The 15,580-nt window shown below is 42.9% G+C and overlaps 1 protein-coding gene across 17 annotated transcripts in view; it reads left to right on the top strand.

The window, feature by feature from the left end:
• The window catches only part of ADGRL3 (adhesion G protein-coupled receptor L3), a 526,579-nt gene that overhangs the window by 447,644 nt on the left and 63,355 nt on the right, over positions 1-15,580 (top strand). For all 17 annotated transcript variants that reach the window (XM_083718335.1, XM_083718333.1, XM_083718332.1 and 14 more), the window contains 2 exons: positions 2,514-2,639; positions 11,320-11,416. In XM_083718335.1, coding sequence (XP_083574461.1) covers positions 2,514-2,639; positions 11,320-11,416 — 223 coding nt within the window. The remainder of the gene's footprint in view (positions 1-2,513; positions 2,640-11,319; positions 11,417-15,580) is intronic.

Below are 15,580 nucleotides of genomic sequence, written 5' to 3'. Positions count from 1 at the left end.
ACACCTCAGAGTTATCCTCAGCCTAACCTGCAACGAGGAGATAAAAGCAAAGGATAATAATGCACAGTTCTTGTAAGCTGCTCTCTCAGCTTTGGCGCAACCTGCAGTGGGGGTCCAGTACCTCAAAGCAACACTGTGAGGTTTTCGTAGGCCGGGGTGGGTAGAAGCTAGATTGGGATTTATCAGTAGATAGATTGGTAGATTGCCGGATGATTTGCGAGAGATCATCCCAAGTTTCCAACTCCCAGTGGCAGACTGAGGCAGCCATCTTGGGCAGCCGAATCCCAAAGGGCAGCAATGGGTTCCGGCGAGATCTTGCCACCCCGGCCACTTCTCCTGGCTTCTCCCATGGCCTGCTACTACTGCTGCTGCCAGAGAAGCAAGGGGAAGCGGACCTCTTGCGATCCCTTGCCTTAACCCAGAACCTGCAGCCATGCAACCCCGGTAAGCCTCTGGCAGCAAAACAGGACAGGCCATCCCTGCCCAATGGTTGGATGATGATGTTGTTTAGTCGTGTCTAACTCTTCGTGACCCCCTGGACCAGAGCACGCCAGGCACTCCTGTCTTCCACTGCCTCCCGCAGTTTGGTCAGACTCATGTTTGTAGCTTCAAGAACACTGTCCAACCATCTCGTCCTCTGTCGTCCCCTTCTCCTTGTGCCCTCCATCTTTCCCAACATCAGGGTCTTTTCCACGGAGTCTTCTCTTCTCCTGAGGTGGCCAAAGTCTTGGAGCCTCAGCTTCAGGATCTGTCCTTCCAGTGAGCACTCAGGGCTGATTTCCTTAAGAATGGAGAGGTTTGATCTTCTTGCAGTCCATGGGACTCTCCAGAGTCTCCTCCAGCACCAGAATTCAAAAGCATCAATTCTTCGGTGATCAGCCTTCTTTGTGGTCCAGCTCTCACTTCCATACATCACTACTGGGAAAACCATAGCTTTAACTATACGGACCTTTGTTGGTAGTCAACCTTTTTATACCTACCACCCACTAATGCATCTTTCTTGATGGTAAATTTCCTTACCGCCCACCTGAAATCCTGAAACACCCACTTGTGGGCTGTAGGGACCAGGTTGACAACCCCTGACTTATAGCATTCTCCCATGCAGTGATTACTATTTCTGTGCTATGTTATTCTTTCTAAGCCTTGCTGAAATGCACACTTTATGGCAAACTTCCTCTCATTATCAATATATTCTTGTTACAGCTGTGTGCAGCTCCTTGTGCTTGTAGCCATTGTTACGATGGGATTCTTGGGGTGTAAAGACACTTAATTTGATTATACTAAGATGCAGGATACTTCCAGCGCTCAACTAGCTTCCACATTGTAGGATCACAATGTAGACAAAATAAATCGGCAATTTGAAAGATAACCTATGTCAGTGGGTAAATTACCACAGCTTCACCATATAAAACATACACAATCATACATATATTCCAGTCGTGGGAGCCAGAGGCGGTGCCACATATAGGGCGGTGAAGGTGGTTTCCCTGCACAGAGCTCACAAAATTGAGAAGATCCATTTGGGGGGGCGCCATATTTATTTTGCCCTCACACGAAATAAGTCTGCCCCTGCCAGGGGGAGAGTATAACAGGGCCGTCTACAAGCAGCTATGAGAAGGTTTCTGATGACTAAATGCTGATGTTTTTATTTAGCCAGTTTGGAAGAACTTGAGAGGCAGGATATGAATATTTGAAAAAGAATAGTGATGATGAAGCATGAGACTTCTCTGTAGCTGATTGCACAAAATAATGCTGGTTGGGATAATAATAATAATAATAATAATAATAATAATAATAATAATAATAATAATAATAATAATAATTTATTTATACTCCGCCCATCTGGCTGAGTTTCCCCAGCCACTCTGGGGCAAATCTTTTTTCTTAGTCATTTAGTATTATTCATTCATTTCATGGCTGTTCTTCGTACTTTTTCACTTTTGAGGCCCATGCTTATCAATTCCAAACATGTTGATAAGCCTGTCAATACCAATGGCTCTTAATCAGCTGTGTTGTCTAAAATTCTTCATTTCTGTGAGAAAATATAACTTGGGAGAAGGGGTGGCCCAAAATGAAACGCCATCCATGGCAAATACTCACAGGTGCAGAGGTCATATATTCTCACAGGAAGGCAAAAGAAAATTGAAAAAAAAAGTTTTCCTTTCTCTTTGTATGTGTAATATAGACTTTTCTTTTTTTATATACCCATGCCAGAAAGCAAAAGAAATTACCTAAGTGCCAGTTCACATGTAATTTAAGTAATACTGATTTTCAGTCATAAATGTAATTACCCATTTATCTTGCATTTCAGTACTTTAGTTTGACGTTGTTGGTGAACATCTCAAAAACAAATCCCTCAGGTCCTCAGTGTGTGTTAAAATGTAAAATTGCCAGATGTCATAGGTATACAGAAGCATGGCTACGTTAATGCATTTCTCTTCATGTGCGCATGCAAAATCAATTTTTGAAAAATGGGGTTTCCTTCTCATGTATATTGCCATTTGATTGCTTAGGTTCGTAAAGAATATGGGAAATGCCTGCGTACACATTGCTGTAGCGGGAAAAGTACAGAGAGCTCCATTGGCTCAGGAAAAACATCTGGGTCACGGACACCAGGACGATATTCCACAGGCTCACAGGTAAGTAGTTTCCTTTGGCTTGAAGGGGGGTCTGGAGAGTTTGTTGTCATGCCAATATAGTTTAGTGCTGAGGCATAATCATTATACCTCCATCCCGTTTCTGAGAACCTAGCTCTGCTTATGGTTATGACTCCGCCAGGTTGTGGTTCCACTTTTATTGCTAGAGGGAGATTATTTGACTTGAATGTGATATTCTCCACTGAAGATGGCATCCCTACCACCCATAATGTGTGGAATTACTTCCCCCAAGGCATGTCATCATCACATCAAATCTTCTCATCACCACCTCCCTACACAATTGACTGTCACTTTCAGGTGAGTTGAAAAATATGACCTGATGATGATGCAATGATCTAGAGAACTGTTTCTATAAAACATTTTGGCACTGTTTTCACACCCTCCAAGTGTCCCTATTTTCCAGGGACGTCCCTGATTTTAGAGAAACTGTCCCGATTTCTGATTTGATCCTGGAATTTCCTATTTTTCCTTAGGATGTCCCTATTTTCATTGGATAAATGTTGGAGGGTATGGAGTTGTCCCCCTCCCCCAGCCGTCTGAAAGCAATCTTATATAGGGAAGGGTTTTTTAAACGTTTAATGTTTTATTATGTTATTATATATGTTGGAAGCTGCCCAGAGTGACTGGGGCAACCCAATAAGATGTGTGGGGCATAAATAGTAAAATTATCATTATGGAATGGGATGTCCCTATTTTCATTGGAGAAAAGTTGGAGGGTATGTGTTTTGGAAATCGAATCTGCTTTATCCATGTATATCTGTCAAAGTCCTCAGGTCAGGCCAGGGTTGAGAGCATTGTTGTGAAGCAATATATGCATTTGATGAAATACATAGTTTATTAATCCTCCTTTCCTGGGGCCCAGCCCCCACTCCTGTTATAAGTGCTCCAACAAATCCTAACTCTAACTGACCCTCTGTGTTTATCATGAGCAGATCTTATTTTCTGGTACTTGAGCCTGGGAAATCTATGTCCACATGTTATATGCAACCAGAAATTTCGTTAGCATTTTCTGCCCCACTCTTTTTAAAAAGTAAAATATCTTGAGTGAGTCGGCAGGCGCATCTCTTTTTTTTAGCGCATATTTAAGTCAATCCATGCACATTCACTCTAATGTACAGCATGCCAAATCACATACTTCATTCATTTTTTTAATGATTGGGAACATAGAGGACCATTAGGTTTTTCTAGTATCTTTAAACACCCACTTTGCTTTTAACTTAGTGTAGGGCAGGCTATGAATACATCAAACAATGGGTAGAAAAGAGCCTTCAGAAATGTTTGGACCATAGTAGAGAAATTCAGGCTGTGATCTTTTATTTATTTATAAAATTTACCCTGAACCATGGCTACTTTGAAGAGCATTATTCTACTCTGGCCTATTCTAGGGTGGGCACTGCTCAAACACATTGTAAATTTCAGAAGCATTTAAAGGAGATGAACTTTTGATTGGTGGAGATTCCTTGGGAGGAACTGGATCATAGGTGAGAGGGACGAGAAGGAGTTTACTAAGGATAAAGAAGACTTGCAGACCTTTTAGTAAAGGTAAAGGTACCCCTGCCCATACGGGCCAGTCGTGTCCGACTCTAGGGTTGTGCGCCCATCTCACTTAAGAGGCCGGGGGCCAGCGCTGTCCAGAGACACTTCCGGGTCACGTGGCCTTCCCTCTATAAAGTGGTACCTATTTATCTACTTGCACTTAGGGGTGCTTTCAAACTGCTAGGTGGGCAGGAGCTGGGACCGAACGATGGGAGCTCACCCCGCCGCGGGGATTCAAACCGCCGACCATGCGATCGGCAAGTCCTAGGCACTGAGGTTTTACCCACAGCGCCACTCGCGTCCCAGACCTTTTACACACATACAAATTGAAGGGTGTGTGGCAGGGATTACATACATCAAATTTGGTTTCACATATTGTTCTTTTTGTAATGGATCTTTCTTAAGAGCAGACTACCTATTGATTGAAAGCTCTTGTTACATGGAATTTGCCAAGCTGCCATAGGCTTCCGAAAGTCCAATGTGCTGGTCTAGATATTGTTTCAGATTCATGGCCCAGTATGCAGTTCTGCTATTTGGTATTTTAATTCTCAGACCTATGAACCCATCAGAGCACTGTGCATCTCCACCATGATAGACTGGCAGAATATTTAGATCTTAAGGATGAAAGTGCTCATTAGTCTGCAGTGCCATGAAGTTGGTGCTTCAGGGGCTGGCAGCTAGTGAATCTATCAAACTGAGAAAGATTTCCTTCCGCTACGTATCTGATTACAGTAAGACGTTAGAGAGGAGACATAAATCTTCCAGATCCTATAGGGTCCATAGAGTCTTTGAAGGTAAACAGGGGTCTCTTGAAGCCTTAGAAACTGGAAGATATTTGAACCAAAAGTGTTGTGAATTTGGGAATAAGAACTCAAAATTATTGGCCTCAATTCGGTCTATGAAATGGGAAAGGATTTAGGACCTGAGGTGTCAGGGATTGGCAGGATAGTATGGGGTAGAGGCTGAATAGTATGGGGTAGAGGCAGGAGACCAGGGGAGTGACTCAGGAGAGTGGATCAGCGATGGATGGGGTTTGGTGCTTCCTAGAATCATAGAAACATAGAGTTGGAAGAGACCACAAGGGCCATCGAGTCCAACCCCCTGCCAAGGCAGGAGCCAGGACAGGAGGAGGAGGAAGAGTCAGGGCAGTCTGAGAAGGAGGAAGGCACACAAGATGTGGTGGAAGAAACATATATGAGGGAAGAATGGGAGTCAGATCACTTAAGTCAAATGTGGCATGACATTGGTATTACTGTACACCAGTTTGAATGGTCCACATTCAGGGTAGTGGTAATGCTCTGAATGCAATGAAAGGTGTACCTACTGGGACCTCCAACAGACCTGCCCAGCAGTAAAAAATCTTCTGGGAACAGGTAGTTGTAGAGATTAATGCCGTCACAGAGCACAGTGTGGTTTGGGGTTCCTAAGTTAGGTTTATTATCTCTATTTGAGGGAGCAAGTGCTGAGTTTTTGGAAAACTTTTAATAGTTTCATTGGTAGCAGCATGCCTGGTTATTTCATTGGGCTGGAAAGATGCTTCATCAATCACTTTAGAGAACTGGTACCAAAAAAAAACCCCTTTCTTTATTGCATTTTCTGAGAAAATCATTAATTATTTGTGCACCTTAAGAGGACAAGCAGAACCAATGTGCAATGTGGAATTTTAGGTTGCCCATGAATGATCAACCTTTCTCGTCTCTTATACCCCATAATGTGAATGTGGAGAAATTGGCAACAACTTGTAGATTTGCATATATTTGTACATTTCATTCAATGTTATTCTTACTTTACCCCTGATCGTATAGTTCCTTATTTGAATTCGGACAGCATGTATTTGTCTTTGGTCCGTGTAATATAAAATCTATCTTACAAAATTATTTTTAAGTATTTATAAAATTTATTTTAAAAAAATACTACTTAAATATTGCTAACATATGGAAGGCACATACGTGGTGTGCAGCAAATACGAAATCACGATAAACGTAAGTAAAATATAAAAACAGACAATGTCATAAGGAACTGGCCAGTCTTTGGGATGTGGAGATGGTAGCAATATACAGAAACGCCCCTATTTTGATCTCTGAAATGTTGGAGAGTCTTCCATTTTCCTCTTCCTATTGGTGGATTTAAATCCTATTTTCAGGCGCTGCAGTGGATTTTTGCCCTCAGGCGGCTTATGCACCTATATTTAATCCGTCAGCCTGGTGCTTGAACTGAAACCTGTCCACCTCCATCTAATGTTTTTGCAACACTCTGGGGGTTACATACCCTTCTTTGAAAACTCTGACCTCAGCTTGTTTACTCTGAGTTACTGAGAACAGACTCCATTATCTGCTTCTAGCGCCAGGTTTAGCTTTTTATGCAGTAATGCACAGAAACAGATTTATGAAGGGCAGTTCATATAAAACACTGCAGCTTACAGCTTAATCAATAGAAAGGAAACACAAATTCAGTCTGTGCTGCTAATAGATGTAATTATATCTGACACTTCACCAATTTAGCTTTGAACTAAAACACACAGGGAGTAACCATTAAATTCTTAGTGAGGCTGTTGTGATCTGCATCTGTGTAATAGAGGCAACATGCCTAATTCATACCCAAATATGTCAGCTGAGAGATGTTTCTTCTGGTGTCTGGAGTGGCTGTCACAGCACAAACACTTATCCCAAGCTCAAAACCTCAGAACAAATTCAAAGAAGCTGGGCCCAAAAGACAGTTCTAAAATGCCTTAGATAAACCAAAACAGCTGTGGCGAGTCGCTTCTACAAGGGAATAAACGCACAAACCATCAAAACATTCAAATGGCATCAAATGTTTGTGAGAAGAAGGTTTTTCAAGGCACTTAAAAGATAGTAATGAAGGTCCATCATGGCAAAGATGATCCAAAAGGAAGTTCCACAATAATCGCCCCTTTCGAAGGGCGTATGGGGCATATAAAGGTAAAGGGTAAAGGGACCCCTGACCATTAGGTCCAGTCGTGACCGACTCTGGGGTTGCGGCGCTCATCTCGCTTTACCGGCCGAGGGAGCCAGCGTACAGCTTCCGGGTCATGTGGCCAGCATGACCAAGCCGCTTCTGGCAAACCAGAGCAGCGCAAGGAAACGCCGTTTACCTTCCCGCCGGAGCGGTACTTATTTGTCTACTTGCACTTTGATGTGCTTTCGAACTGCTAGGTTGGCAGGAGCAGGGACCGAACAACGGGAACTCACCCCGTCACGGGGATTCGAGCTGCCGACCTTCTGATCGGCAAGCCCTAGGCTCTGTGGTTTAACCCACAGTGCCACCCACGTCCCGTGTGGGGCATATAGGGAAGATCTTAAGAGGAAACAGTTGTGGATCTTGGGGTCTCAAATTTCAGCAGCACCCCGTGCATTGCCAAACTTTGGCACCACCCTGGCCTCTGACTTTCCATTCTACCTAATAGTTGCAGTGCCCTCAAGGCTCCGCGCCCAGTTGGACTGGTCACACTCCCCGAAATCTGCCTCTGCAGGGAAGGGGGGTCCTTCAGTCAGGTTGTTGGTATCTTGGAATTGTGCGTTGTGAGCTGGCTTAGATAAATTTTAAATAGAAAAGTGAAATATAATTTTAATTGATACTTTATTAGATCAATTTTTATTTATAAGGATATAAGTAATAAAAGAAAAGGGTGGAGAAGTGTGAGAAATAAAAGTGCAAAAATAATACAGTAGGTAAAATTTCCCTTCATTGTTCTATAGAAATAAATGGTGTTATACTCCTAAAGCAAATATAGTTATTCATAACGTACTACATTCTTTATGAATACATTCCAGATTTCACTAGATTCGTCCAAACAAAGTCTGCATGCAATCTGTTCATAAGTTGCAAGTGTTGTCTTTTCACTGACCCATTGATTAAAGCAGGGGTCAGCAAACTTTTTCAGCAGGGGGCTGGTCCATTGTCCCTCAAACCTTGTGGGGGGCCGGACTAGAAAAGAAAAAGAAAAGAACCAATTCCTATGCCCCACAAATAACCCAGAGATGCATTTTAAATAAAAGCACACATTCTACTCATGTAAAAACACGCTGATTCCTGGACCGTCCACAGGCCGGATTTAGAAGGCATTTGGGCCGGATCCAGGCCTTAGTTTGCCTACCCCTGGTCATGAATATAGAAGCTAGAAGCATCAGACACTTGGGAATTTTAGCTGCATGTTGAGGGGGAAAAGGAAGGTGTGGTCTTGCTGCTGCTTTGGACTCCAAGCTAGACCCAACGTCTGTTAGCAATTCCTGGATCTTGCCAGAAAGGAACCAGCCCATATGTAGCATCCTTTTGTATGCAAAATTTTAAATAAAATAACATTGTTCAAATCATACAGTTATCATATTTAAGAAGCCGTGAAGTTACTCCAAAAAACTTATGTTTGTAGATATGTGAGATGTATTCTGTCAATTATAAAAACAGCCCAATTATGAACAAGTATGTTACAGAATTGCCTCTCTCTTTTATCCTGTTATTAAAGAAGTTTAGAAGAGATGGCATGCAATTTATTTTCCCACTCAGCAAATGTGGGAATATCTGTGACTGTCCGAAATTTTGCACAGGCGTTTCAGGCTGAAGGAATCATACACAGTGGAATCTCAGTTGTCTAATACAATCCTTTCCCGAAGACCGTTTGACTTCCGAAACGTTCAACAGCCGAGGTGCAATGGGCGGTCAGAAAATTCAATTGAGAAAATTGAGAAGCTGTTTGACTTCCGAGGCGCTTTCAAAAACGGAAGCAATTACTTCTGGGTTTTTGGTGTTTGAAAACCGAAACATTCGGTTAATAATAAACAGAGTATGTGCTTAGTGAAAGTAAAAATATTAAGAATTCCAAAGAAAGATGTAACCCACTCAGTCATCTTTGCAGTTATCACATTAATCTTCTGCTGGCATTTCTACATATAGAGCATCACATGCCGCAAAATTATCTTATTCCTTTTTACATTTCCAGAATGAGGTTTTATGTTCCTGTAATCTTATATATTTTATGGCTACATTATGTAGTTTATTACACTACCTTCTAGTCATGCACTTAAAAAACAATTCTCTCATGGTCTACAACATAACAAGGTTTTTTCTACAGTAATTCTAAAACTATTCCCAAATATCAAAATGAGTAATTTCATAAAATGCTGCCTTGCAGACAATCATAACACTTTACCTTTGATTCATTTCTTCGTGAAAACTCCATAAAATCTGATATATTCTAGGAACAAGATTTTTATCTAAATTGTTAACCCTGATCAGTTAATTTCTGAATCCGACTTTAGTGACGGGTTGACGTATGGTGATGGCTGCTCATTCATCATAGTGGTGTTATCATTATATAATCAGATTTTCATGGCCCTGGTTTTGATATACCAAAAAAGATAGCACATATTGTTCGTATTATAAAGGAACCCAGTTCTCCACTGAGTTTAAAATTCCCGCAAAATATTAAAGCTGCTGTTAATGATTTAACTTGTCTACTTCTCTTTCCAAATTTATCCTAGATTCTAAGCAAATTTATACTCGTGAGGTGCTTAGATTGCATTTCCCCCTATCAATAGCAAGAGATTTGCTTTGCACCATCTGTGAGTTCTTAAACAGCCTTATACATGAGGTTGCAAAGCAGCTCCATTCTGAATGAGTCCACTTCACATAGCTGTTCAAATGTATAATGTGTCCCACCTAGAGAAAAACCAGGTTTTTTTTCTGTTTTTCCCCAAAGCCATTCTCCCACCCCCGTAAAACTTGGGGGGGGGGAAAGTGTGTGGAATATTCAAACTATATCAAACTGTTTTGTTTTGTTTTTCATTTTTTCTGGGGGTTTTCCAGTCCTTCCCATCTCTAGTCCCACCAAACACCCGGGGCTTATATGCCTTTGCTTAACTTGGCTCAGTGTTGTTTTAGCCATTACTTTTTCTTTTTTTTTAAGGGAGGAATTCCCATGAAATTTCAGGTGCACTCACACGGCACCTCCATATTCAGAGGCGTGTATTTCTGAGTGCTTGAGGCAGACAAGAAATTTCAATCTATTGAATCTTACAGTTGAGTCACTGTTCTCCAGTTGCATGACAGGAACACTGGCTGTATGTAGGGAACAGTATATTTTTGGCTACCCTTAGAAGCAAATACAGTTGTACCTTGGTTTTTGAACAGCTTCGTTCTCGGATGTTTTAGCTCCCAAATTATCGAAACCCGGAAGTGAGTGTTCTGGTTTGTGAACTCTTTTTGGAAGCTGAACATCTGACAGGGCTTCTGTAGCTTCCGACGGGCTGCAGGAGCTTCCTGCAGCCAATCAGAAGCCGTGCTTTGGTTGTGCCCAAAACTCACAAACTTTGGTTTCCGAATGTTTTGGAAGTCGGACTCACAGAACTTTCTGGGCACATCCCTTTCAGCTTTCGATCCAGTCCCATTATCAGTGATTTGCGCTTTAGTATATAGTCTGCATTTAAAGGCTTTCAAAATAGAAGCTCTATTGTTGTAGGCCTCTTTGTGAGCTTCTGGGTGGAATCAGGATTCTGGACAAAGCAGATTCATGTTCTGCTATATGCAAGGGGTGACTGACAACTCACACAGTTCTCACTATCTGAACACAATGCATTCTCAGAAAATTGTCTCTTAGGCAAGAGTTTGCATAAAGAGTCAACCATTTTCATGGTTTCCTATGGGGAAAATTCTAATGTGTTCCCAAGCACCTAATTTTGACCACAAAATGATAGGGAAACCCTATGAAACCTTGCAAGAAGCAAACAAAGAAGGGGGAAAACGCTCTTACTTGTCTGATCTCTCCCCTCCCTCCCACCATGGTTTGTGGCGAAAAAGATGCTGCAAACCAGCAAAAAAAAACCAGAAAGAAAGGCCTGTTTAAGACTGCTTATTTGTTTACAGTACTGCACACAGGTCCAGCTATTTGGATATCTGACTCTGTGATGTGCATAGCAAGGTTTGGGTACTAATTCCTCTTGTTTGGATAAGTGAATTTTCATACAAGAAGTGTCTAGATAGCGGGACCTGCATGTATATACAGGTGATTGGGAGTTGTACTCAAAACCATCTGGGAAGCAGAAGTTTGGCAGAGGCTGCTGTTCATGCTCCACTTGAGATTCACTTTCTGCCCCTTCCTTTTGCCCTTCTCCAGAGTCGCATTCGCAGGATGTGGAATGACACTGTCCGAAAGCAGTCGGAGTCATCCTTCATCACTGGTGATATAAACAGTTCAGCGTCACTTAACAGAGGTAATTATGGACTTATCAGATATGTATGACCTTTGTAATTACTAAGGAATCTAAACGGCAATGCTTTGTCGACCTTGAAATGTGCTGCACCTCGTTCCTTTGGATTAAATTATGTCCATGGAGAATTTTAAAAAGTGCTTTATGCACTGTTTTTCATTAAGCGAAAATGATTTTTAAAAAATGTTTATTAGTTTTTAGCATGTGTTTTCACAAATATTTCTGCGGTTGCAGCAGGAATTTGGGGGGAAGGCGGGGAGTGAGGCAGAATATTTCTATAGTCAACTTCTGGTGCCAAGAAATGGAGGTTGTCAAGCTTCATTGCTGGCAATGAAATGGGCAATTATGGAGTGATATAGTCTGCTAAGTGCTGTTATCCCAGGTAAAAAGCAATTTGGAAGGCTTTGTAAAGGTGAAAAGCTGCAGCATAATGTGTGCCCAGACCATCATCCTCTGTGTCCAAAATGGATGCCTCTCAGCTCTCCAGAGGACTGTGGGAAATTCTCCGCTTAAAAGGTGATGAGGAGAACCAGACTCAAAATTGGGTTCAGAAATCTAGGGAAATAAGTTGATCTATTCAGGCCCAATACACATCCTGCCACATCCCTGATGATCTGGCAACACTCATTCTCAGTGATCCTTCCTTCTGATTCCTACTCTGCTGATGTAGCAGCTGCAATGGTGGAATAAAGGAAAGGGAGGAGGGCTTTCTCCCCTCACTCTTTTCTGGCACACCACAGGCTTCCCTGGCTGCATGCGAGGTGCCAGGAGCCCTGGAAAATGATGTTTTCCCAGGGTTACTGACACCTGTCAGTGATGCCGGGAAAGCTACTTTCCCGGTGGTCCTGGTCACCTACTGATGGAGCCACAAAGATGGTAAGTGGGACAGGGAAGGGTTTTGAGTAGTGGCAAATCAGCGCAGAAGGCAAAACCATCTAAAAGCTCTTGTCATTGGGGGGGGGGGTCAAAAGCCAGGTGAGGGCAAAATTCACCACTGCTGTCCAGCTCTTCTCCCAGCACCCGCCAGCTGCCATTTTCCTGATGCCCTCAGGAATGATGAAGTTGTTTCTCTCATATTAGCCATCCATCTCACTCCCCGCTTTTCGGGTGTGCAAATGAGGGCATCATCACTTAACCTGGAGAGATGAGGGTTTTTGGACAGAGGATTGATAGTGTTCTTTGCGTTGGATTAAAATTTGAACCAGATATGAGTTTTGGGCACCATAATCCAGCCTCATCTTTGAAATGAGCATTACGAGTGGAGTGGATTTGGATTTCAAAGCTTAGAAATTAGACAGCAGTTGAATAGTGTTATAAGAAATGCACGTCTTTGGAATAGTTTTATCACCTTTGTCAACACAAGCGTGAAATGTTTAGCAAAGGCAGTTGCCTACTAGACCAGATTGCTGCTCGAAGATCCCATCTGTTAACAGCTCTGAAGCAACCACAAAAAAATATCAAGAGGCAGCTTCTCTACATTGTTCCTCCTCTGCCCCCTCACACTCATCCCTTCCAGTCTTCTGGAGCAAATAGGCTCCTTGTTTTGCTCTGCAACACTTGAGGAGGAAAAGGAGAGAGCTCTCTCTGCTTCTCAGAGAAACCAGGGCTTGGGTGGATTCTTCAGGTTGTGATCTGGCAACCGGACTCTTTCTATAATTTCTGGGGGGACCCTAAAATGTGTTGCTGTTTTTTCTGGGCATCATATTGGAAAAGGTGTGTTAGTCCCTTTCAAGGCAATGCTTTGGCAACCCTTATGTGCTGTTTCCTAAACATAGCCACTGTCAAATTAAGGTGAAGAGAAATATAGATAATTTAAGGCTACTGTGGATGAAACATGGCCAGAGGTGAGAGGATTACACACTCCTTCTGAAGAGCAAACTACTCTTCCTCCACCAACCTTACGCACATTTAACACTAAGAGAAACCAGTCTCAGATTGGCGATGCTTGTGGTAGCTCCCAGCAATTAAAATATCAATCAAATATCAAACATAACACAGCACCAGTTAGCGACCATAAAAAAAGCAAGAACCCAATGAAACTGATCTGGCCGGTGTATGGCAGCCTGGGGAGCTTTGTGCTCAGGAAGGGGTAGGACAGAGGCAATACCCCCCCCACACACACACACTCCTACTTCCCTTGCCAAGGTGCTGTCTACTTTCATTTGTTTTTGTTTTTCACATATTTTTATTCAGTTTTATAACGACAGACAGATTGCAGGAAAAGAAACAGAAGATAGGTTGTCACAACTGCCAATAAGGAAATGCAGGACGCAGCTATGTAATCTATTAAATCAAGAATAAAACATACCAAGGGGAAGAAGATGTGTGGTCTCTAGTATTTGCATAGGAGTCCACGGTCCAAATCAAAACAATTACAATGTGTTTTTATTTCAAGAAAGAAGTTAGGAAGCAAACTTAAGCTGTACTAAATCCAGACGTTCATATTCACCTGTGGTCCCTGTTGCTCCTGAGCCACTTTGTATATGAAATAAAATTAAACCAAATAGCAAAGCATTGATCTCGAGGACTTTGGCTGCTGGGCACTTTGAACTTATGCAAACCCCCCCCCCCCCACCTCTTTCAGTGGTGAGGTATCACGGTACAGTCGTACCTTGGTTTTCGAACAGCTTAGTTGACAAACAAATCAGCTCTCGACGCCGCAAACCCGGAAGTGACTGTTCCAGTTTGCAAACTATTTTTGGAAGCCAAACATCTCACGGGGCTTCCGATTGGCTGCAGGAGTTTCCTGCAGCCAATCAGAAGCCACAATTTGGTTTCCAAAAGTTTTGGAAGTCAAACGGACTTGCGCAACATTTTCCATTCGACTTCCAAGGTACAACTGTCCTGGTAGTTTTCACAAACTGCTGCTCATGGCGCGCACTGTATAGAACACAATGCTGTATCTCCCTTGTTTATCACAGCGTTCCATGTGACATGCCCCTGTGAACCGCAATAGAAAGTGGGAGGGTCTTTAGTCATGTGTACGGCATAGACTTTCTTTTTTATTATTATTAAAGTACATGCATGCATACACACCTTCCCATCTCCGCAGACAAGTTAATATAAATTAATGGTGCAATCCCTCCTGGATATAAAAGAAATATTCTGTAGTGGAATCTATTCCTCCACCAGCAGGAACCCTGGTAAAGATGGGCTTCTCCCTCCGCTAGCATTTTTTGGGATATTTAGCCAGTCTCCCCACCCCCAATGTGAGTTAATGAATAGATCATTCCCCGACCTGGCCACAGTGATCCATGCGACAATCACCTCCAGACTTGACTACTGTAATACGCTCTATGCAGGGCTGCCCTTGAAGCTGTCCCACAAACTCCAGCGGGTGCAGAATGCTGCAGCGAGGCTCCTCACGGGGTCTCTGCCATGGGAGCATATTCACCCTCGTACCTGCGGGACTGCCTCTCCCGGTCTGCCCAAGGAGAGCCTCAAGGTCCATAAGTAGCAACACCCTCGAGGTCCCCGGCCCTAAGGAAGTTAGATTAGCCTCAACCAGAGCCAGGGCCTTTTCAACTCTGGCTCCAGCCTGGTGGAACGCTCTGCCTCATGAGACCAGGGCCCTGCAGGATCTGATTTTTTTCCGCAGGGCCTGTAAGACAGAGTTGTTCCGCCTGGCCTTTGGCTTTGAATCAGTTTGATTCCCTACCTCTCTTTTTTTCCTTTCTCGTCCTGTGAAGAGGCTGCATCCTAATGTTTTAGTGTTGTATTTTAATATTTTTTTAAAAAAAATGTATTTTAATCAACTTGTTTTTATTACTGGTTGTTAGCCGCCCTGAGCCCGGTCTTGGCTGGGGAGGGCGGGGTATAAATAAAAATATATTATTATTATTATTCTCCTTTTCACTTGCATGGAAGGGGAGAGAGAAAGAAAGCCTTCACTGGCTGGTGGTGGTGGGGAAATCACACCAAAGAAACAATACACAATAATGCTCTGAGCCCAAGGATCCCTGGTGGGAGATGCAGCCTTTTTGTGCTCAGTAAGGGCCTGGGCTGGGCTGGGCTGGGCTGGGCTGGGCTGGGCTGGGGAACTGTGCTCCTGAGAGACGGGCATTAAGTTGGGAATATCATGATCATAGTCATGCCCCTCCTTGCCTGGAAAGTGAAGGTTTGGGGAAATGGCTTTCAGTCGAAGCACATGTGTGTGGACGTACAAAG

The sequence above is a fragment of the Podarcis gaigeae genome (assembly GCF_964106915.1).
Source record: "Podarcis gaigeae genome assembly, chromosome: 17".
In the NCBI taxonomy this organism is placed as follows: domain Eukaryota; kingdom Metazoa; phylum Chordata; class Lepidosauria; order Squamata; family Lacertidae; genus Podarcis; species Podarcis gaigeae.
This window is presented reverse-complemented; position numbering and strand designations above follow the sequence as displayed.